At 43.1% G+C, this 23,709-nt stretch overlaps 1 protein-coding gene across 1 annotated transcript in view; it reads right to left on the reverse strand.

The window, feature by feature from the left end:
* Positions 1-13,548: 13,548 nt before the first annotated feature.
* Positions 13,549-23,709, reverse strand: part of LOC310785515 (NLR family CARD domain-containing protein 3-like) — a 35,183-nt gene continuing 25,022 nt past the window's right edge. Inside the window, exons 5-11 of the mRNA XM_083646609.1 lie at positions 23,629-23,707; positions 23,209-23,437; positions 21,032-22,838; positions 17,992-18,165; positions 17,397-17,570; positions 17,159-17,205; positions 13,549-14,328 (exon numbers count right to left, since the gene is read on the reverse strand). Coding sequence (XP_083502735.1) covers positions 13,793-14,328; positions 17,159-17,205; positions 17,397-17,570; positions 17,992-18,165; positions 21,032-22,838; positions 23,209-23,437; positions 23,629-23,707 — 3,046 coding nt within the window. The 3' untranslated portion in view covers positions 13,549-13,792. The remainder of the gene's footprint in view (positions 14,329-17,158; positions 17,206-17,396; positions 17,571-17,991; positions 18,166-21,031; positions 22,839-23,208; positions 23,438-23,628; positions 23,708-23,709) is intronic.

Below are 23,709 nucleotides of genomic sequence, written 5' to 3' on the forward strand. Positions count from 1 at the left end.
CTCCGTGGCTGTCTGGCTGGCTGGCTGGTCTGACCTAGTGTCCTCTAGTAAGAGAGTGGCGTCAGCGGAGGACCAAAATGCGAGACTGATTAGCCAATGAACAGCCAGGAATGGGTCTCGCGCTACTTTTGCATGCTAAAATACAGCCGATAATGTACAATTTGATTCATTTCAAGGGATGAAAAACCCTTTCAAAGTACAACACTGTCTATTTTGATGCAACTCGACAGTGCTGCTTTTTTTACTCAAGAGTTCCACTTTCTACTTCCTGAAAAAAAACTGGTCCATTGGAGTGAATGGAGATGTCGGAACTCTTCTATTATACGGCTCTGGTCTGACCCATGCGCTGCACCGGGCTGGCCCATTTTTTTATAGAGGGGTTCTCCCCCTCCTGGCAAGTGATTATGGCATGGTGTGAGAGAAGAACCTCCCCTCTGCTCTGCTCAAAGTGGCCTGCTCCATCTCAAAGCGTCTCAACCGCGGAAGTTCAATTTACTTACATACATCAGGTAAAATGGACATAAAACAAGCGTCTAGCGTTAGTATCGCGCCTTTATATTGATCAAGCCTTTATGTTGATGGCCATCACAAAGGAGATTTATTTTGCTTTGTACACGGACTGGACTGGACAGCACAGGATCGAGCGCACTGATGTTAATAGGTAGGCATGCAGGGCATGGAATTTATATTTGTTATACATAATGGCTTTGTTAAGACTGCGTTGCCTACTGTGCTGTTGTGTTTTTTGGCCACCATGCCGTGCTCATGCGTGTGGTGTGAATGTGTTTCAGTGGGGGATGGCGTTTCTCTGAGGCATGTGAAGCTGCTGTACGCATATCAAACCTATTGGACTGTTGCTGACTGTTACATAACTGTCGTTCTCCCATGAAAGTTTGTTGTTTTAGATCACAACTTCTGCATCGGAAGTGGGCGCCTCTTTCAGGCCCCGTTTGTGTGCTCAGTCTCAGGGCGGACACTCAGACCACAAGGCCACTGAGCTGGTTTTGATAAAAGTATCAAAACGCCTGTTGTCCAGCTCAGTCACTATACACTGTATACTATACAGCCTTGTCACTGGTGTGATTGTTATATAGTGCAGTCTATATGAATGGTTCTATTTCTTTTTACTCTGGCACAGACTATTGATGAATGGATGTGCCTGCATGTGGCACTGTTTATTTACATATAGCCTATATGCAGTGATTAGCCTAATTTGTCTCTAAAATATAGCACATTTTAAAACTTTTGTGTAACTTGTGAATATAAACTCTTGATTTACCATCTAAATGTATGTGCTGCATATAGCCTTGTGTAACTGGACTCATCAGTCTCAACATACAGTATGACATAGGGCTAAATACACAGTCAGTCTTCAGCTCATTGAAGCACTTACATGCATAATGTTGGGTTGGGGATTTGGCTCTCAATGGAAAAGCAGTGGGCCCTCCTTGATTAATAGGATTAAAAGGTCAGTTTTCTTCTTTGTGCAACTTTCATCCTCCCTCTGCTAAAGAAGTGCGCGAAATAATTTTGCATCTAAAGAATTCTGCTGAAGGGCATGATGGAATAAGATCCATTCTCCTAAAAGAAACAATTGATTACATAATTGAACCCTTAACTTACATCCTCTCATTGTCCTTACAATCTGGAGTTATTCCTCAGGATCTAAAAATTGCCAAAGTCATTCCAGTCTATAAATCAGGTGATCCTAATGATTTTGGTAATTACCGTCCTATATCGATTCTCCCTTGCATCTCAAAAATCTTAGAAAAACTGGTGTATACTAGGATCTCAAACCACCTTACTGTAAACAATATCTTATACCCACACCAATATGGTTTTCGAAAATGTTACTCTACTGAGCATGCTTTATTACAATTAGTTAATAATATATCTACAGCATTGGATGACAAGAAATTTGCTCTTGGTGTCTTTCTTGATCTATCCAAAGCTTTTGATACCGTTAATCATGGAACTTTAATCTCCAAACTAAATAGATATGGGGTTGATGATGTTGCTCTCCTGTGGCTCTCCAACTACTTATCTGATAGAGAGCAGTTTGTTTATATTAATGGTAGCTCTTCCAAGAAATCAAAGATTGTCTGTGGGGTTCCTCAAGGTTCTATTCTTGGTCCTTTGTTATTTTTGATTTACATTAATGATTTAGCCTCCTCTTGTAATCATCTTCTTCTCCCAATCCTTTTTGCCGATGACACCAATCTTATAGCCTCACATCACAACTTTAAATCTCTGATCCAGTGTGTCAATGCTGAATTGTCTATTGTCTCTAAATGGTTTGAGTTAAATAAGCTTACTCTTAATGTTTCTAAATGCAACTTCATGATTTTTGGCAATAAAAACAAATATTATGCCACAGAGGATGCTACAGTATTTATAAATGGAAAGCAAATTCCTCAAGTATTAAATACAAAATTCCTAGGTGTTATAGTTGAATGTAATCTAACCTGGAAAGATCATATTAATCTGGTATGCAGTAGATCCATGAAAACTATTGGAATACTGAGAAGGGTGCTCCCATTTATCCACCCAACTTCATATCTCACTTTATACTACAGTCTTCTTTTTCCTTATCTCAACTACTGCAATATTGTTTGGGCTGCAACCTTTTCTTCATACACTAGTAAATTACTCGTTATTCAGAAGAGATTCCTAAGAATAATTTCTCACTCTGAGTATTGTGAACCCTCTGCTCCACTTTTCAGACAGTACTCTTTATTGACAATTGACAAGTTAAATATTTACCAAACATGCATATTTATCTTCAAAATTCTGAACTGTAAGCAAACTCTTCCAGTGTCATTACTCAACCTCTTTAACCTCTCTTCTGACTTTCATTCATACCAAACCAGACATCGAGACAATTTTTATTGACCATACTGCAGAACATCTAAACATCAATATTGCATCACTTTCAGAGGTCCCCAGCTCTGGAATAACCTGTCCCTGCCACTCAAAACAACTACATCCTTGACATCCTTTAAGAAACTCCTTAAAGAGCATCTCATATTGTCCTCACCATCTATATGTTTCTCCTTTCATATTTTATTTTCTATTTAACCGTAACCTTAATTGTCAATGTAATTATTGAATTGGTTATGTAACATTGAATTATCCTGAATCATTGTGTTTGTTTTGATTATACATCTTTCTTTCTTTTTTCTTTTTTTTCTTTTCTTGTTTAATTGTCTTTCCTATAAACTGTAGAAATTAATGTTTTATCATGGGAGAGGGCTCTGAATAAGCCCACTGGGCTTCCTTTCTCTCCCTGCACTGTCTTTTATTTATTTTTGTGTTTTTGCTTGCCTTTTTTTTGTATGGTGCTAATAAAAAAATCAAATCAAAAAAATCAAATCAATAGTAGAGCCTAATTTACACCCTATCAATCATATTATTATTATTTCTTATATTAGGGGTTCTCAACCTTTTTACAGAAGTACCTGAGAAATTACCACCATATGAATGTATGAGAGGGAGGGGCCCCCGCATACCACCAGTGGTACCTGCACCACAGGTTGAGAAGAGAACCACTGTCTATTTATGTAGAAAAAGTTAGCCCCCGCTGTAAATATTTAAGCCCCCCCTTAGCCCCCCCAGCCACAATTGGCTGGAGCCGCTACTGGAATGTCACTCCAAGTTCAGGTAATAATCCAGATTTCCATATATGAATCAGTGTCTGCTTTCCTCTCCTGCACAGGAAGTGATGCGTTTAACATTTCCGGCTTGCTTGGAATCAACAGAAGAAGAGCTGTGTAGTCAGCATGAGCAGTGATAACCAGCATGACTGAACAGAGACACTCAAACTCCAATAACAGAAAATCAAAGCTCCTCCCACACTGTTTGATTGGCAGGTGATCTGTAGTCAAAAAACTCCTCATCCTCCACTCAATCTGTCTCACATCCTACAAAACACTTGTTTGTACTTTCACTGCTGTGCTTTGTCTCTGTGTCCCTGTACAGACAATCACATGATGTCGTCCAGTAACAGAATAGAGTGAACAGTCATTTGCTGCAGTGTGCTGCCCTCTAGTGACAGTAGCCTAGGTAAACCCAGCCCCCACGTGACCTGCTCTCTCAGTTCCCAGTCACTAGGGTCTAGCGAACGGGCCATTCAAATCGATTGCTGGGGCGATTGAAAGACCCACGCAGACCCGCAGCCAATGAGTGATGGCGTGACTGCCAACATCAGTCCTGCCGTGATCGGCCAATCAGAGAGTGCGTCTTTGTCAATGACGTGTAACAGCTGCAGCGGCTTAGCACGACCTAGCCGTTAGCATTTGGCCTCTCTAAAGCATAGCTCCCGAGCTAGCTACTAGCTATATGGCTAGCTATATGGCTATGCAACTACGTTGAGGAAATTCAAGTGAAAACAGTTAATGTTAATGTGGGAATCATGGTGGAACCGAATAAAAATGTTTTTGTTTGATACTCTATTCTGTTGTATTGTCATGTGAGAATGAAAACAGCTATAGTAATAGTACTTCAAAACAGTGGTTCTCAAAATGTTTCCACATAAGGATCCTTAAACTGAATAATGTGATGCTAGGTCTGTTGATCAAAATAACACCTATATCGAAATCGGATTTTAGCGGACCATACAAGCCGGGGCTTCAGAGCTGATCACCTGGACACATTTTATGGCGAAATTATCTGATAAACCTGTCTGTGCAGCTCTGTGGTGATCAGCTAATGTCTTCATAGCATTGTGATTATGATTTAATGCATTATGGAAGATAAACGCTGGTTTAACATAATTAAAATAATTGACGCTTCTGGGCAGTAGACCATTTGGGCATGGTCTCATGTGTATGGTTTATTTAGCCTACTAAAAGTCCAGAGGACTTGATGAAAACAAAGTGACAAAATATCCTGGCATCGGGTACACGAAAATTAACGTTATTAAATGCTGTAACGTTAACTGTAATTCTCATGTGTATTGTTTATTTAGCCTACTCCATCTCTCAGCCCATTTTGATGCTGAACCAAATGACCAGTCCGGCTGCAATGATTGATTTGTGAGGCAGCATATGCCAATGGAAGGCTGGGTAGCATTAGCTAACGTCATCCAGGCTACAGTAACATTAGGCTATTATAGTTATGAAACGCTGATTCAAACGTTACAATAATAAGACACAATAGGAGCCAGTTACCCTACTGTAGCTAGAGAGTAATTTCAGACCACCAGATATCACCATATTTATGTTATTAAATGCTGTAACGTTAACGGTAATTCTCATGTGTATGGTTTATTTATAAGCATTCATTGATTGAAGCAGAGTGCTGGTCGGTTAAGTTTCTCTGTAGTCATGTCCTCTGCTCCAATCTTCAGTTCAGTTTCTTCTGTCTCTCGTCCAGCAGCTGCAGATGTCATCATTATCCACGTTATTGATGATTATTTATAAAAAAATCTCATTGTGTAAATATTTTGTGAACGCACCAATAGTTAGAGAAGGAAACCTCTCTTTGCATTTTATTTTGTTTTTTAATAAAAGTAGGCTACTTGTGATATCTCACGTGGCTTTGATTCATCATTGCAAATTTAGCCCAATTTGTAGAAAATGCAGATGTGAACAGCTAGGTTTAATGACAAATATGGAATATCACCCAAGGAAATACCACGGTTTAATGCCAACAGATAAACCATACAGATTTGTTGTAATTGTGAACACAAATAAGGGAGCAAAGACATGGTTTTCAAGTATAACACAATGTACAACTTTTATTCAAAGACAGGATTGAAAAATATAGGTCACTTGTATTCACTTCAGACAAGACACTACGTTAAAGTCTGAAATTTACCTAGATTTGCTATAAGAATTGACATTTCAGCTTGTCACCTGATGTCATTATTAATGGACAGTACAGTAGTAAAGATTTTGAAAATTTTGATTAATCAATCCAAGTCAGAAACAACATGTGCTGTGAGCCTTTTAGAATTCAAAAACCTTACTTCCAACAATTAACTAGCCTGCACTAACTACTGCACAGTAACGTGTACAATTATTGAATCCAACAGTCTCGTTCTGGAGCGAACCCCTCAGCTGAATTCACATTGGAATATGATATCAAGGCTTGATAGATTTGATTGTACTCATACAGCAGTGTGGAGCTTAACATCTAGCTAGGTTGCATCTGGAATATGATCTGGATTATGTATAATATACAGTATAACACTACGCTCACTATGTCATGACATTCACGTTAACGCTATAGCCTCCAAAAATCTACTGTAGCTAGCTAGCGTCAGCTACATCTGTAACCACGCTGAAATGCGAGTGCATTAACGTTATTTCTAGCTAGGTCAAACACACCTTACCGTTATGAGTGTGGCCGTTTTTGATTAACATTAAGTCCACGATGATTTCCAGAGCTTGATTTGTTTTGAAGGTTTTGTCTGGTACTATTCAATATGATTTATGCAGATAAGACAGCGTGTCCCTGATAACTAGATCATATCACTGTATAGATGATGACTGTTCTTCACAGCCACAAATATCTCTCCAGATCTGCGGCCAGATCTGCGGCCATCTGCAGCAGGGATCGAGGTTTGGGTCCTTGTAGACAGTTGTCCTGTTCCTCTTTCATTCCCTGACCACCGTCACAGGAGTCATTGGCAGAGGCGATCGATGTTCTCTCTTCTTGGAAGCTCTAATAATATAAAACGTAGCAGTTACTGTATGTTACATGTGGCTAACTTCTGACATGTTTTTCTAGAATTCATTAGATTGTTAAATGCTCCCGTAATCTAGCTAACGTTACCTCGCTAACCCCCACACAGCCGATGAGGAAAAGTCAGTCATTTATCGAATGTCTTTCTTACCAAACACAATTACGCTAGTTTCTGAGATAATATATAGTGTGGCATATAGGCTACCTGTGAATAACATATTCTTACCTGGAAATCACACATCGATCCGTAGGCCAGCTCTGAGTCTGTTTACATTTCGGGCGGAGGGGGGCTTGGTTGGTTGTAGCTGGTTGTAACCATTTGGGTGCTAGCAGTACTGAAATGAAAAGTGTTAGCTCATGCGCTAACAACAAAGGTCGCAGAGTGATGACGCCATCTGCTGCACTGCGCATGTGCTCTGTGCACTAAGCTGGTTGGATGACGGTTGCGTAATGGAGCGGTCTATCGGGGGGGGGCCCAACAACCGCAGGAAATCGATTAACAATGGTGGGATTCCAGACCCTAGTGACTGAGAACAGGTCTGAGAGCAGGTCACGTGGGGGATGGGTTTACCCAGGCTATAGTGACAGCACCCTTATTTTTAATTGTTTGCATGCTCAGTTTAAAAGTAAAAAAAAAAAAAAAAAAAAAAATGCTACAGCTGCACACTTACTGTTTAAACTTGAATTATAGTTGTTGTTTTTCTTTGTTCTTTGATGTGATTTTATGGCTTTTTGGCACCTATATGTAACCTTTTAAGGTTGAGATAATTGTATTATCATTATATGGTCCAAATATTTCAGTAAAGCACTTGAAACACTTGAAATATTCTTGCTTGGGTGGTATCATTCTACTTGAAATGATGGTCAAATGCATTATTTTTAGTAAAATAAGATGTCAAATTTTTCGGCCGGGCATCTGCACCCCTTCCTATCTAGGATGCACCCCTAGTCATGTTGTTCTGGAACCGGCCCTGGCTACACAATCTATGATATTGTAGGCTACAAATATACCAGGCTAGATTTTGTAACCTATAGGCTATTTCTCACTTTCTGCTGTGGCGCTGTGCTATCAGTCATGTTTTGGGTCCGTGAGGATATCAGTTACGATTTTCTTTTTCACTGTGAGAAAATGGACTTGTGACGTGCGGGTCGTTCTGCGTCAGAGTTCGCAATCCTGGTCGGGATCAGACTTGTGGGGTTGCCAATCCCAGCCAAGACACGTCACAAATTTATGGCAGAATGATTGCCTCGTCTGACATAGTGACATCGTGAAAGACAATACATATTGTGTAGTCTGAGCCCGGCATAAATTAACTGCACTGCCGTTTTCTCGTTAGAAGACTGAGATTCCCGTTTTCAAGGTTCGAATGTCATTGTTCTCAGCTGGCCAAACGAACTAACGGAGGAAACCCTTCCAGAGTTTGAATAAGCTGCTTCAAATACGCTCGGTATGAACGCACCCCCAAACAAAATCAAAAAGTACTGTTGGCTGACTCGCAGGTTACAACATCAGGAGGTTACGGTCATTACTGATGACCTTGTTAAATGAAGTCCTATCTGATCGCCACCTCGCTGGTCGCCATTTTAACCCCAGCAGAGGATTAGACCATCCGTTTTCATCAGGTCGCAGCCTCCTCCTCTGCCAAGCCCACTAAAGCTGAGAGCTTTGCTGGCAGACGGAGCGGACCGCTGGCAGACGGAGCGGACCGCTGGCAGGCGGAGCGGACGACGCTGTCCTTGTCTCGTCCTCTGTCAGGACCTCTAATCAGCGGCACCGAGAGCGTGCTGGCGGGAGACCAGGGGAGTGCAGGTGAACGGGTTGGGGTCGATGATGTGGAGATAGATGAGGCTGACTGTGCGTCACTCTTTGGTTTATTACAGCCTTTATTCTTTAATTCACCTGCCCACTAACTCATTCATATATTCATTCATTCATTCATCAGTTTCTCTCAATGAGTCTTCTTTCTGTTCGGCCAGTGATTCTCAACCCCTAATTTAGTCCCCATTGGAGCCATGGACCCCCATGTACACAGTCCATCATTCAGATGTTGACTCTCTGACTCAAATCTGAGTGAGAATACTTGTTATTGTTTCATAGATTTTGTACAGAATTCCATGACTACATGTCTTGTAGTCTTAAGATTATTATTATTATTATTATTATTTTGTCATTTTGCCTTTATTAGGATATGTGCTGGACAGTACAGAGAGTCCGGGAGGGAGAGAGGGGAGGACATGCAGCAAGGGACCACAGGTCGGATTTGAATCTGGGTCGGCTGCGTGAAGGACAACACCTTAATGGTACACGTTCTACCAGCGGAGCCACCGGGACGCCCCCATGTCTTGTAGTCTTGAGGAAAAAGTGATCAAAGACATTCCAAGTCAGCTCAAAATTCCTTCATCTAGCATATCAACTAATTTCCATCGTCTAGTCTGAGATTGCACTCTGCTTAAGTTATTTCTATGAGGGGATCCACACAGGGGAATTCCAACCAATCACTAGAGACCAATGTATCGGCCTGCATTTTATGTTCATTCAGTCAGGAGAACGTATAAAAAACATCTCCCCTTTAAATAAATGCCATTCAGATTTCAAAGTGCTTGGTACTTTTAATCATTTAAAGGCAGCCTCCATAGCAGGCGTTGTTATCAGCGCAATTGACAACCACTTGACAAGGGCTTAAAGTCCCTCGAAACCAAAATCCACAAAAACCTTCTAACTATTAAATTTAGGGTCTTATGTGAGTAATTGTGTGCCTCAGAAAGTAGTTGACATTACTTTCAACCCTAACCCCAAACATCGACACTTTTCTACAAGGTCTGGATTTCCATTTCCTCATTGAAGAGAGCGGTGCGCGCGGTGCTAAAATGCATGATCTTATCACATCATAAGATTTAATCGAATCACACACACGCATGCACGCACGTGCGCACACACACACTGACACACACACAGTAGCGCTGTGCACTCGCAGCGGCAGAGATCTCTTCCTCTCTGTCAGTAGGCTATGCGCCGAGCAACGCGCGAACACACACACACACACACACACACACACTCCATCTCTCTTTCCTTTTCTCTCTCTCTCTCCGTTTCCCTCTCTCTCTATCGGAGGAGACCTGCTGCAGACGGGACACGCCCACACAGTCCGCGGGAGAAAATACACTCTAAAATCTAATTGATTCTCATGACTTTTGCCATGACTGTCAAACCTAAATTTATATACTTTGCGACGTTCATCATTGTTCAAATTTGGCTGGTGGCTTATTAACATAGGTTCCTGTGATGTGATGAACTCAAAATGCTAAATAATAAAAAAATATTTCTGGTTTCCAGGGACTTTAAGGCCCAATTATACTCCATTTTCATATGAAAATAAATGTGTCCGTTTCAAACGGTGTAATCGTCACTGGCCACATACTTCCACGTCTTTCACGTTGGTATCATGTTAAGCAATACATCCACCAGTGGGTTTAGAGAGTCAAATGTGTGTGTGTGGTTCTGCTCCGTTTCATGCATATCGGTAAGCATTCAGAGGACGGACTGAAATATACGCACGAAATGAACGCAGAGTATGGACAGAAGGCTCTGTCCATCTCCGTCTTTAACGTAGGCTGCATTCTGTTCCACAGCGGACTTCACACTGTATTCCCTACTCCTTGCTCAGGAAATGTCGGTTAAGGGGACTTCCCTCGACAAAATTCCTCTATTCGGAATCGAACACCCTGCAACGTCACCGACGTCAGTTTACTTCCTCTGTGCGGACCATTATGACTTAATACATCCACATTCACGTCAAGCAGCAAAATTACTTCACAATTTAAAAAATGATGGCAAAAATTAATACAAACCTCTTCTAAAATTGCATAAAAGTTAATTTGATCAGGTGGCCTGTGAAGCGCACCAATTAACAGGGGTTTGGCGTTAGGGAACAGAATATCTATCCAAACGGCCTCTATAAGGACGTGATCGAGGTTGGATCGAACATTAAAACAAAGATCAGATCTAATATAGACACAAACACCGGCGCCATGGCGGTTCCTGTCCTTCCTTATCACAGTATGGCCTATGAGTTAATTGAATTATCAAGCCAAGTTTCAGAGAAAGTTATAATTCCAACCATTTTTGAGGTGAATAGTAACCTAATCTCGTCCATTTTATTGATGAGGCTCCTTAGGTTGAGGTGAATGATGTGAAGAAAACAGCGTGTCCATGTCCTCGGGGGCCCACAGACTGGATGGGCGGTCGGGGATCCCTGCTCGCACTTGCTCATGTTTTCCTGCTGATGGACCACAGGTCTTGGGCATGGATGGAGAGGTCCCGCTGGGTGAATGACGGGCTCCGTCTGGATGGGCTGTCAGAGAAGCCCCCGCCATAGTCAGCCGCTCCTGGCCCCGGATCACGCCACCTCTGCTCCTCCCGCTCTGGTTCCAGCCGGGGCGGATCTCCACCATCGCCGCCTCTCTCGGTCGCACCACCTTGTAGATGCCCCCCATCTCAGGTCTCGCCCTGTTGTTATCGAAGCTGGAGACAGATGGTAAATGAGACCAGCTGCCTAGGCTAACAGACAGAATCTATCAGTCAGTTGGAGCAAAAACAAGAAAAAATAACAAGCAGATTACTAGTTACTATAACTAGTTAAAGTATAGTTACTATAACTAGTTACTCCCAACACAGCTCATGATTCAGTGGGTGACTGGTTGGCTTGGTTCAAGCCTTAAAACTAGTTATATAAGGATTTTTCGAAATCGTCTATGGAGAAAATGAATGGGGAACTCTCTTCCAGTGCAAGAAACTTCACGTGACTGTTCAGCTCTATAGGCTACACTGTCTGCGCGCGCGCACACACACACACACACACACACACACACACACACACACACACACACACACACCATTATCTGACTGCACGCCCTCTGGTGGTAACACTGTTCATTGCCGTATAGAGAGTGCAGTCTGGGATTGATTTCCATTCTAAACTCTCATATAAACTGACTTGCTATAATCTTCCTATATGGACTTAGACTTTAGTTTTGATCATATCTGTCTATAGTTGATCATATGATTACTGTCATTATTATTTGTAGGGGAGAGAGAGAGGCAAAGACAAATATCAAAGAGAATCCAACAATCAATACTCTTATCAATACATTACATCACTAATGCCTGATCAATAATCAATTTACAGTCATTATAAATAACCTACACACACACACGCACACTGCGCGAACTGGTGTATGCTTAAAAGCGTCAATGGCTGCATTTCCCAACAAAGAAGCTTCTTAACTCATTGAGTGCCAGCCAATTTTGGAGAACGGAAGCTCCCAGTGCCAGAGTTTCAGAGCGTTTTCAGTGATTTCTCGAGGCCCACAGAATATTGTGTGATATTACTATGTAAACACCGAACACGCACAAAGAACGAGGAGACTCTCTTCTATCATCTGCAAAAAAAGTTTATTGATCCCATTTTCCGTTCTTTAGTTATGAGCCGGAGAAGATAGGCTGTTTTGAGCAAAAAAGTTTTCAAATTATAAGCTGAGATATTCAGCCTTTTGTGAAATGCAGCATTTCAAGCACATTCACTGACGCTAGCTAATATTTTCTGATGTAGTGACGTGGTGTAGTTCTGTGGAGCCTGCGTGCCCCACCCCCCTCTCCCCGCCTCAGCTGCAAACTCCTCCCCACACGCACCCAGTCTATTTTCGGAGCCTCCGTTTTTGCGCCGGGCGGCTCCCGGCCGTCTCCCAGCGCGACAAGGAAATGCCAAACGGGACTGCAGGGATAGGTTTGGCCCTTCGGCGTCGGGTGCTGCCTTTCTGACGGGTAATCGTGTGGAGAAACTATATGCAGACAGACAGACAGAGGCAGAGGAGCTCAGTTGTGTGCGCGGATTGACTGATGTTCGCAGCCCGACGTCAGCTGCAGACAGAGCAATCTATATGGCTCTGGCTGCAGCATGCATCGGCTTTTTGCTGCAGTGTTCCGGACCTTTCTGTAATCTGGAGAGCACTGTCGCCACCTAATGAGTCCGTAAAATAGGTTATACACCTTCAATAGCTCCCATATTTGTACAGGAGATGCCTGATGCTTTGATCCACGTCCCACCGTCAAAAAACGCAATTGACGAACATGTTCGTCCTTGGCACTCTACGTTACTAAACCAATTGACGAACATGTTCGTCCATGGCACTCAATGAGTTAAGGAGTTAAGAAGGAGTTAAGAAGGCTCCAAAGAAGTGTTTCTCAAATGCCTTCTTAACAGCCTTCTTAACACATCGCTAAAGAAGGCTCTTAAGAAGGGTTCTGTGAAAGGTGCTATATAAATCCACAACATTCTTATTATAAAAAGAATGCATTCTGATTAGAGGAATATAGCCTATGGTAAAACATTTAAAACACAAGTAACCATATTACATAGAGGAGAGATTTTCAAGTGTTCCCCAATTGTTGGCTTCTTACGGGAGCCTTAAGAAGGGTCAAAGAAGCTTCTTAGCGCTAAGAAGCTTTTGGGAAACGCAGCCAAAATCATTATTAGCCTACAGCAATACAAACCAGACTTCACACACACACACACACGCACACACACGCACACACGCGCGCACGCACACACACACACACACATTTGAAATATGTATTTATGTCCACATAAATACAAGTATGCAAAGGACATAAACAGTAGTCAAATGCTGGGAGTCAGTCAGTTACATGAGTGCCCAGACGGCAACCACAATACATACACACACACACACACCCACACACACACACACACCCACACACACACACACACACACACACACACACACTTTAGTATTACATAATAGTAAATAATAGTGAAATAAGCAGAATGGGTCAGATGTGTTTAATGTCAGATGTTGATACTTATATGCACACTACACATTCATCTCTTCATTAGCTCATATCAACAAGATATTCTTTGATTTGAGGAACATTGTCACATGTTAAGTAAAAGTTATATAAAAAGTATAGAATAAAATGTTTGAAACCAATATGATCAAACACAAATAACCTGTCAATCATCAACAACAGAGTGAATATCATGCAGCAGCTGTCTTTGGTCATCAGTGTGAGTGTTTCTCTCTCACTCCTCTATCTGACAAGAGACATTGAGGCAGGAGGCTCATAGAACGAGAACCAGAATCCAGGGTAGACTGGTTCAGTGAAGGTGGAGTGGAAGGTGTAGATGTGGATCAGTGTGTCAGAGGAAACTCTGTAGAAGGACAGAGAGCCAGCGGGCCAGTCCAGATACACTGCTACTTTGTCAGAGGCAGACCAGGAGATTCCTGTGGATACTTCTGTCTCATTGTGACAGGCAGAGTAACCACCATCCGAGCAGTTCAGAGTCCATGACTTTTCATTCCCTCCAAGCCTGCTGTCAGCACGCTGTCCTCTCCTACTGATTCCTCTGTAAGTCACTCCTATATCAACCACTCCTCTCCTCTCCACCTCCCAGTAACAACGACCAGTCAGACCATTTCTACACAGCAGCTGAGCCCAGCAGTCAAATCTCTCTGGGTGATCAGGATATGGCTGCTCCTCTCTCACCCTCGTCACCTTTCTGTTGTCTTCAGACAGGAGGAGTTTTCTGTGTGCTGTGTTTGCGTCCAGTGAGAGTTCACAGGCCCCTGATGGAGAGAACAAGACACAATATAGAAACTCTTTTTATTCTAATAGAGCTGTTTATTATTTGTTGATTTATTAACACTTTGACCTTTATTTTCTTAACAGTTTCATGTTGACACGTCACCATGTAAATTAAGCACTGTATACGATGCACATCCTACAATCAAATAGCCGAGGTGGACGGGCGGGGATTTGTGTCACCAAAGTGACATTGGGCCGCACTTTCGTGACGGCGATACCACGCCAACCCCCCCCCCCCTATCACACACACACACACACACACACACACACAGATACTCGGTATAGCGCCACCTACTGGCAAACACATGAAGTGGTTTATCTCAATAACCATTCCTCAGATCGACTTCAAACTTGGGGAATGCGCATAGGGGAACCTAGTGGATTTCAGTGCCGAGTTGTGTGCTATTCAGCATAGCGCCACCTACTGGCAAACACAAAAAGCGCTTTATCTCGATAACTGTTAGTCCGATCAGCTTCAAACTTGGGGAATGCGCTCAGGGGGACCTGTGTCTATTTCTCTGTGAAACCAACCAATGGGCACTCGCAAAATTGCTAAAGGACCTTCCCACCAGCTTTGCTCAGAGCAATCTAGTAACTGAGTGGGAGGAAGGGGCCTTGCACTATGTTTGAATGCATACAATGTGTGTGTGTGTGTGTGTGTGTGTGTGTGTGTGTGTGTGTGTGTGTGTGTGTGAAGGAGAGGGATTTTATTCTCAATGTAAAACAGAGCAGTGTTCTACTGCAGTGTAGAGCAGTGAGATACACATCCAATCTCTCATTTTGTGTGTGTGTGTGTGTGTGTGTGTGTGTGACTGTGTGTCTGTGTGTGTGTGTGTGTGTGTGTGTGTGTGTGTGTGTGTGAGACTGTGTGTGTGTGTGTGTGTGTGTGTGTGTGTGTGTGTGTGTGTGTGTGTGTGTGTGTGTGTGTGTGTGTGTAGGAGAGAGATTTTATTGTCAATGTAAAACAGAGCAGTGTTTTACTGCAGTGTAGAGCAGGCACCGAGGCAGCACTGTGCGTGGTCCCGCGGATCGAAATCAGGTTCTGGCAGCAAATCACTTTCTGACACAACACCGGCCAGTATAGGCTATACAGTAACCATTGATAGTATACATAACCTCTCTCCCTGCACCATTGCACCATGCAACAATAGCTCAACCCGAGTGGACAATTCTGGTATAGGCTATTGAAATAAAATCTCACACATCCCTACCCTAAACGAACATTTTTAAATGTGTATGTTATAGCCTATATGAGCGAAACGACTAATTAAAAGGCTACTAATTACAAAAGCATAAATTTTCGTTACGAATCCGAACTGGTTCATCCTCCAATTCTCTCTTCCCTCTCTCGTACTCTCCCCCTTCTCTCTCTCTCTGACTCTCTCCCTCTCCCCATCTAGGCTATCTTTTCTCTCTCCCTCTTTCTCTCTCTCACTCTAGTCCCGAAGCGGATAGAGACTGAGAGCTGAGTCTACTCTGAGTGAGGAGGAAGCTGCTGACGTGATGCTGTGGTTTTATGGGCATAACCACACCTCCACAATGCTTTTGGGCATAAAACACGCCTATACGGAGATGTGCGCCGAGATGAGGTGAAGCGCAGCGGGCCGACACGCCCACAATTAGGGCTTTGCGCGGCGCTATTCCAGCGTAAAACAGGCGCTAACACAAAATTACCGCCGTTGGGAAGATAGGGCGAGCTCAACTCGCTTTTCGTGACGTAATTTGCCCCGGAAGTAAGTTCCGCATCCATTTTCTTTTTGATAAATTTGACATTTTGATAAATCCAAGTTTTAAGGCTCGAACCAAGCCAACAAGTCTTCCAGAGAATCGTGAGTGACCATAAAACATTCGGTTTAAGCGAGAACAAAAAATAAAAACGGCGGGAACATTTTAATTTCCCCCCCCTGTTGTTATTTGCGGCCTTGCCTGCAGCTCGGCTGCTGTGTGACCTTGCGACCTTGTGACCCATTCTCTCTCCCTCTCCTCACTCTCTCTCCCCCTCTCCTCTCTCTCCCTCAGTCTCTCTCGTGAGCCTCGTCAGTCTCTCTCGTGAGCCTCAGACTGATGACATCACTGATGACATCATCACTGGGACTTTGTGTGTGTTCCCTCTCCCTCAGTCTCTCTCTCATGTGTATGTGTGTCACTGATGGCATCATCAGTGATGTCACAATGATGTCACAATGCCTATGTATGACATCACTGATGACATCATCACGATTACATCATCAGTCACTGATGTCATCAGTGACATTATCACTGAACTATAGCCTTGTGTGTGAGTGAATTTATGACATCACTGATGATGTCATCAGTGACATCATCACTGAATTATAGCCTTGTGTGTGTGTGTGAGAGTAAATTTATGACATCACTGATGATGTCATCAGTGGGACAGACAGAGAAACAGACAGACAGAGCCCTAGCTCCCATTTATATACTGATGACTAGTCGATTCCTAGGCTTGCCTGCTACGGGGCCTCGCTGGTGGCCTCGCCCGTCCTGCAGCACGCCGAGCTGTCCCTGCAGCTGGCCGCTGCATGGCCTTGCTCTGTCTCTGGCCCTTGCCTCTCTCACTGGCGCATCCCGGTGGGGTGGTGCTTATAGTCAAAATGTAGTCTAAAAGTATTAGTATTGAACATGTCACTTGTCCAATTTGCACTATTCAACACTGCCTTCTCAGGGTCCCAGAAACACACTCGCCAAGTTTGAAGTCGATCAGATAAATGGGTCTTGAGATATGTGATAAACATAGCATACTGTAGCCTACAAACAGTCAGTCCTCCAATTATTAGGGAGATACACACTTACACTTCCTAACTCCTGGTTTCAACCTCTGGACTCCACCATGGTCCACACTGTGGGGGAAACAAAGGCAGACCAGAATATTCTATTTGATGACAGAAACAAAACGTTCTCTATGAGGGGTTTTCCATCACTCATCTCCACCATTAAACATTTTTCGATACTCCTCGGCTTCTCAGTGTGATAGAGAAAATATTTGTGACTCTCAGCCTAGCCTAGCCTAGCAGATGTTGTCTCTCTATACCTGAGAGAGTCAAGTCTCCAGTGTGGATCCTCCAGTCCAGCAGAGAGCAGCCTCACCCCTGAGGCTCCTGGATGATTGTAGCTCAGGTCCAGCTCTCTCAGATGGGAGGGGTTGGAGCTCAGAGCTGAGGCCAGAGACGCACAGCCTTCCTCTGTGAGCAGACAACCTGACAGTCTGCCCGTGCGAGCATGCGCACACACACACACACACACACACACACACAAATCAAGCCACGTCCGATTGTATTAGAAACCTACTGTGAAATTAGTTGTGATAATGCCGTCAAGTTGTAGCAGAACAGGTAACTGCCTCATACAGTTGGTTTGTCAGCTTTGTGGTTTCATTTGCGCTAGTTTGAGAGTTCTTCACTCACTTTGTGACATAATATTAGAAGTCATCTGTGGTATTTTAGGTTTCAACAACTGAGGCAGCACAGAGAGGAAAGAATGAAAGAAATGTCCTCATGGAAAGTAATTCACAGAGGTTACGAAGTGCTACATGTTGGTATCACAACTGGTTTTAAAATTACATATGCAGAGAAAATCATCCACAGGTGTGAAATGGTTGTCTGTTGAAAAGGCTGGGGGATACTGACCTGAGAGTCTCCAGTCTACAATGTGGACTCTTCAGTCCAGCAGAGAGCAGCTTCACTCCCGAATCGTGCAGCTCGTTGTTACTCAGGTCCAACTCTCTCAGACTAGACGACTGGGAGTTGAGAATTGAGGCCAGCGCTTCACAGCTTCTCTCTGACAGCTTACAGTTACTCAGCCTAAGGAAGAATTAGTTATGAATAAGAAGTTTGAGAAGTCCTGTATAAATATTACATTTCATATTGAATACATCTAAGAATGATGTCTTAACTTATTATGGGAAAACTGATGACCTCTTGAGAGCTATGTATTTTTACCTGTAGGTGCTATTATGTGTGCTGATGTCAAATGTAATGTTATGTCACACCGTAAAGACCTCTGTGCCATGTATGATTGTATTGTGGGAGCTGTGTATGAGGCCAGTAGGCCATACCTAACCTACTCTAAGACACTAATGCTCTAATGCCATGTTCAGACTAGGAGGCCAAATCTGATTTGTGAACTTTAATGAGCCTATCCAGATTGGTTTTATGAGTCTGGACGCTCCAAGTCTGATTTGTGTCACTTGTCCCAAACCACATATGGAGGTAGTTTCCAATCTGCTTTCGACTGATGTGACTTTAATGTGGACGCACTGATCACGCGCTGATGTGTCTTTTGCAGGGGAAGGGGACTTGAAGAGCAGAGAGCAGACATGCAAACACTGCCAGAAACATTGTATGTTGGCTCATTGACTCATTGTATGTGGACACACATTTCCGACTTGAACACTTGCCCAAATCAGATTTGTGGCAGTGCGGACACACTCCCAAATCAGATTTGGGAAACCAATCAAGATAATGATGATTAATGACTTTAGCAGCAAATCGGATTTGCCTGTAGTGTGAACATGGCCTAAGACTGCTCTACAAAGCAGGTAACATAGGCTATGTTCACACAGCCATCCTTAGTGCTTGAATCTAATCTTTTGCCCCCTAAGTGACTCAGATCAGTATTTTTCATGACTGTGTGAACAGTACAAGTCAAATTGAAAGTTACTTTTTTAAAGACGACCTGGGCTACTTTCAAACGTGGTAAAACATCAGATTCAAATCTGATGTTTTTGAAAGTGAACAGACATCTGGCCCGATCTGACTTAATGCTTCAATGTGACTTCTTCTTCTTCTTCTGTTGAGTTTTATGGCAGTTGGCATCCTTAGATGGTGCATTCCCGCCACCTACTGTATTGCTAAAACTATAGTGCAAATACAATATCAATAAAAAGTGTCCACCCAAAATGCCCCCATTCACCCCAATATCCATACTGTGGCCCAGACCAGTCGTCTAGGCCGAAGCGAACGCTTCATTCAGTGTTTTCGTCAAGTCATCTCCCGAAATGTATTCAATATCGAAAAATTTCCTGGCAGCGTCCACCACTTCAATGTGACTTTTATGTCATTCCAGAGCGACATTCGTCACTATTCTGCGCTGGCAGGAGGAGGGAGGGGGAGGACCAACATGCGGGCATTGAAATTAAACCGTGAACAACAGATGAAACAACATCGTCAGCTACCGCCATGTTTACTGCTGTCTTCTTCTGGGTTTACGTAGAACAGCAGTGCGCTGCGTGTGACGTTATTGTTGTTGATTGATTGATTGATTTTTTTTATTTAAGTGTCATGCTTCGAATGAAGCCCAGCCCAGATGGGCTTACAGGACACTTTTACTGTTCATCATTTAAACAAACAATGATCAAAACATAAAACCAACAGAAACACCCAAAATACATACAGTAAAGTTAGCATGAAAACCACCACCTGAACCTACTTAAAGAGCTGTGCTTGCCTTCTATTCCAGGCGCTAGAGATAAAGTTAGCAGTCTTAAATACCTCAGTCTTAAACAACCACTCCAACTTCTGTTGAAACCACTTGTTCTTCTGCGCATGCGGGTCACTTCATGTCTGTGATTTGTTCACACTGGAGTTGGATATGGGCCACTTTTAAAAGGTCTGTGTGAACAGCCACACAAAAAAATCAGATGTGAGCTTCAAGTCAGATTCAAGCACTAAGGATGGCTGTGTGAACCTAGCCATAGAGAGCCTGGATAACTATAGGCCAATTGCTCTGGCCAGCGTGTTATCCAAGGTACTGGAAAGGATTTTATTAGATTGTGTAAGTTGTTTTATTTCTACCACAATCAGTTTGGTTTCAAGGCTAAGCACAGTACCGATCTGTGTATATATGCCTTGAAAGAAGTGGTGTGCCTGGCAGCATAACATGTATCCTGGCATACTGGAATGCCAACGAGAACATGCAGGTGAAATGGGGCAATAGAGTCTCCACCCCCTTTGGTGTTGGTAATGGGGTGAGGCAGGGGGGGTTACTCTCCCCAGCTCTTTTTAATCTGTACATGGATGATCTATCTGACCAGCTATTTGTAGAACTAAAGGGGACAGGGATCTCATTTTTCCTGTTTTTTATTTGTCAGAGAATGTTCTATCTGTCTGTGATCAAACACAACTATCTGGGTGACTTTATTACAGATCAAATGTCTGATGATGATGTCATGTACAGACAGCAGCAAATGCTATATGCTCAGGCTAACATGTTGGTAAGGAAATTCCACTCTTGTTCTGATGTTGTTACTGTACCCCTATTTACACTGCCCCCTTGTAGGTTAAGTATAAAAAGCTAGCCTCCTCAATCTTCAGGTCACTTACAATGATTGAGTATATTGCTGAAAAAACCCAGGTGGAGTAGTGCAAGTGAACTGTTTTGTAATGCAGGTGTCAGCACTTTTCAGGCGCTTTAAAAAAATGCGATGTATACATTTATTTGTCGTCTGAATGGTTCTCAGAATTCCATTATCATGCTGCTGACCAATCCTGCTATCAGTGCTGTGAGATACCAATCACAGATGAGAAATTTTTGGTATAAGTGCCTTTTATAGTTGTACTGAGTTTGTGTGTGTTCTTTTCAATGGTTGTCTGTTTTTTCAATGGACCTTGTGTCTGATAATAAAGTTGATTGATTGATTTGATTACATCCAGTTATGCATGCACCTACAGAGATTTATTGGAGGCTTTGACCACTGGCAGCAGCCTCAGAAGAGCCTCCTCTGAAGCAGAGTATTTCTTCAGGTCAAAAACGTCCAGCTCTTCTTCTGATGACAGTAAGATGAAGACCAGAGCCGACCACTGAGCAGGGGATATTTTGGCGGTGGAGAGGATTCCTAATCTCAGATGCTGTTGGATCTTCTCGACTAGAGAACGGTCATTCAGCTCATTCAGACAGTGGAACAGATTGATGCTTCTCTCTGGAGAGGGATTCTGACTGATCTTTTCCTGGATGTACTGGACTGTTTCCTGATTGGTCTTTGACCTACTCCCTGTCTGTGTCAGCAGGCCTCGAAGGAGACTCTGATTGGTCTGCAGTGAAAGGCCCACTAAGAAGCGGAGGAACAAGTCCAGGTGTCCATTTGGACTCTGTAAGGCCTTGGCTACAGCAGTCTGGTAGAGGGGCATCAGTTCAGATTTGTTCCTTGATAGTGTTGACCAGCAGGATGTTGATTGATTTTCTGACAGTAGATTGACACCAGTGTTGATGAAGGACAGAAAGACATAAACTGCAGCCAGAAACTCCTGAATGCTCAGATGGACAAAGCAGAACACTGTGTCCTGGTTCAGGCCATGCTCCTCTTTAAAGATCTGTGTGCATACTCCTGAGTACACTGCGGCTGATCTGATATCAATCCCACACTCTGTTAGGTCTGCTTCATAGAAGATCAGGTTGCCTTTCTCCAGCTGCTCAAAAGCCAGTTTTCCGAGAGAGTGAATCATCTTCCTGCTCTTTGTATTCCATGGTGGATCTGTCTCAGCTCTCCCATGATACTTGATGTTCCCCTGTTTGGATTGAACCACCAGGAAGTTGATGTACATCTCAGTCAGGGTCTTGGGCACTTCTCCTCTCTCTCTGGTTTTTAACACATGCTCCAGAACTGTAGCAGTGATCCAGCAGAAGACTGGGATGTGGCACATGATGTGGATGCTTCGTGAAGACTTGATGTGGGAGATTATTCTGCTGGCCTGCTCCTCATCATCTCTGAATCTCTTCCTGAAGTACTCCTCCTTCTGCGGGTCAGTGAAGCCTCTCACCTCTGTCACCACATCAATGCACTCAGGAGGGATCTGATTGGCTGCTGCCGGTCGTGTGGTTATCCAGATGCGAGCAGCAGGAAGTAATTTCCCCTTGATGAGGTTTGTCAGCAGCACGTCCACTGAGGTCAACTCTGTAACATCAGTCAGTATCTCATTGTTCTGGAAGTCCAGAGGAAGTCGACACTCATCCAGACCATCAAAGATTAGCACAACCTGGAATTTGTCAAACCTGCAGATTCCTGCTTCTTTAGTCTCAGGAAAGAAGTGATGAAGAAGTTCCACCAAGCTGAACGTTTTCTCTTTCAGCATATTCAGCTCTCGGAAAGTGAAGGGAAATGTGAACTGTATGTCCTGGTTGGCTTTGTCTTCAGCCCAGTCCAGAGTGAACTTCTGTGTTAAGACTGTTTTACCAATGCCAGCCACTCCCTTTGTCATCAATGTTCTGGTTGGTTCATCTCTTCCAGGTAAGGGTTTAAAGATGTCTTCACCTTTGATTGTTGTTTCTGGTCTGGCTGGTTTCCTGGATGCTGCTTCAATCTGTTTGACCTCATGTTCATCATTGACCTCTCCGCTCCCTCCCTCTGTGAGGTAATGCTCTGTGAAGATCTCATTCAGAAGTGTTGGGTTTCCTGCTTTAGCAATCCCCTCAAACAGACACTGAAACTTCTGCTTCAGAGTGGATTTGTGATTACGTTGGCACACTGCAGCAAGAGATTCTGAAAGAACAAATGACATCAATCAGTGGATGTTGGTGTAAATATGAGTGTAAACATTTCTCTCATTTCTTTTCCTAACCCCATGGCATCTATTCTGCTCATCACTGGTGGACAAACAGGTCCTGACTTTATGTGCTGCCAAATGTGAAATGCAACTGTGGTGGCATTTGTTTTTAAATAATATTGTATTCAGAATTATACACACACATGAATAAATCAATGATTTTAGCTGATGATTCATGAGGATTGTGCATATTACTTTGTAATCTGGAATAGAATCGATCTTTCTTGAGAAATGTCTATATTTAGCTATATCATATATCTCCCATTTTCCCAACACCATCATGTTAAAGCTGTTGAAGCCTCTTACTGCTCTGCAGAGAGTCAGCCAGCTCCTCCTGCTTCATTCTCCTCAGGAAGAGCAGTGTGATGTTTAGAAAAGGCTCTGCGCTGCTCCTCCTCTGCTCTTCCTCCTCACCATCCACCTCCTCCTCATCCTCCCTCTGACTCTCTAAGGATTGTGGGTAATCTGGACTCAGAACCCTCTGGAATCTCTTCAGTTCCTTCTTCACAAAAGTGACGATGTTCTCCTCAAGCAGCTTCAACAGAATAATATTTGAATTAAACTTTCTGACAAAATAATAATAAAATAACATCAGATCTGGCATAGACTGAAAGCCCACTGGTCTAAAGAGTGTAGCTTGAAGACAGTTGAGACCAGAGTGGTTGTTCTGTCTTTCATTTGTAGCTGCAGTAAAATGTAAAGTAAAATGTGTTTACATTTACACACCATGAATATGGAGTCCAGGTCTGTTTGAAGCTCCTGGACAGACTGACCACTGGGAACCTCTGACCTCTCCTGGTGGACTCT

The sequence above is a fragment of the Poromitra crassiceps genome (assembly GCF_964638095.1).
Source record: "Poromitra crassiceps genome assembly, chromosome: 11".
In the NCBI taxonomy this organism is placed as follows: Eukaryota; Metazoa; Chordata; class Actinopteri; order Beryciformes; family Melamphaidae; genus Poromitra; species Poromitra crassiceps.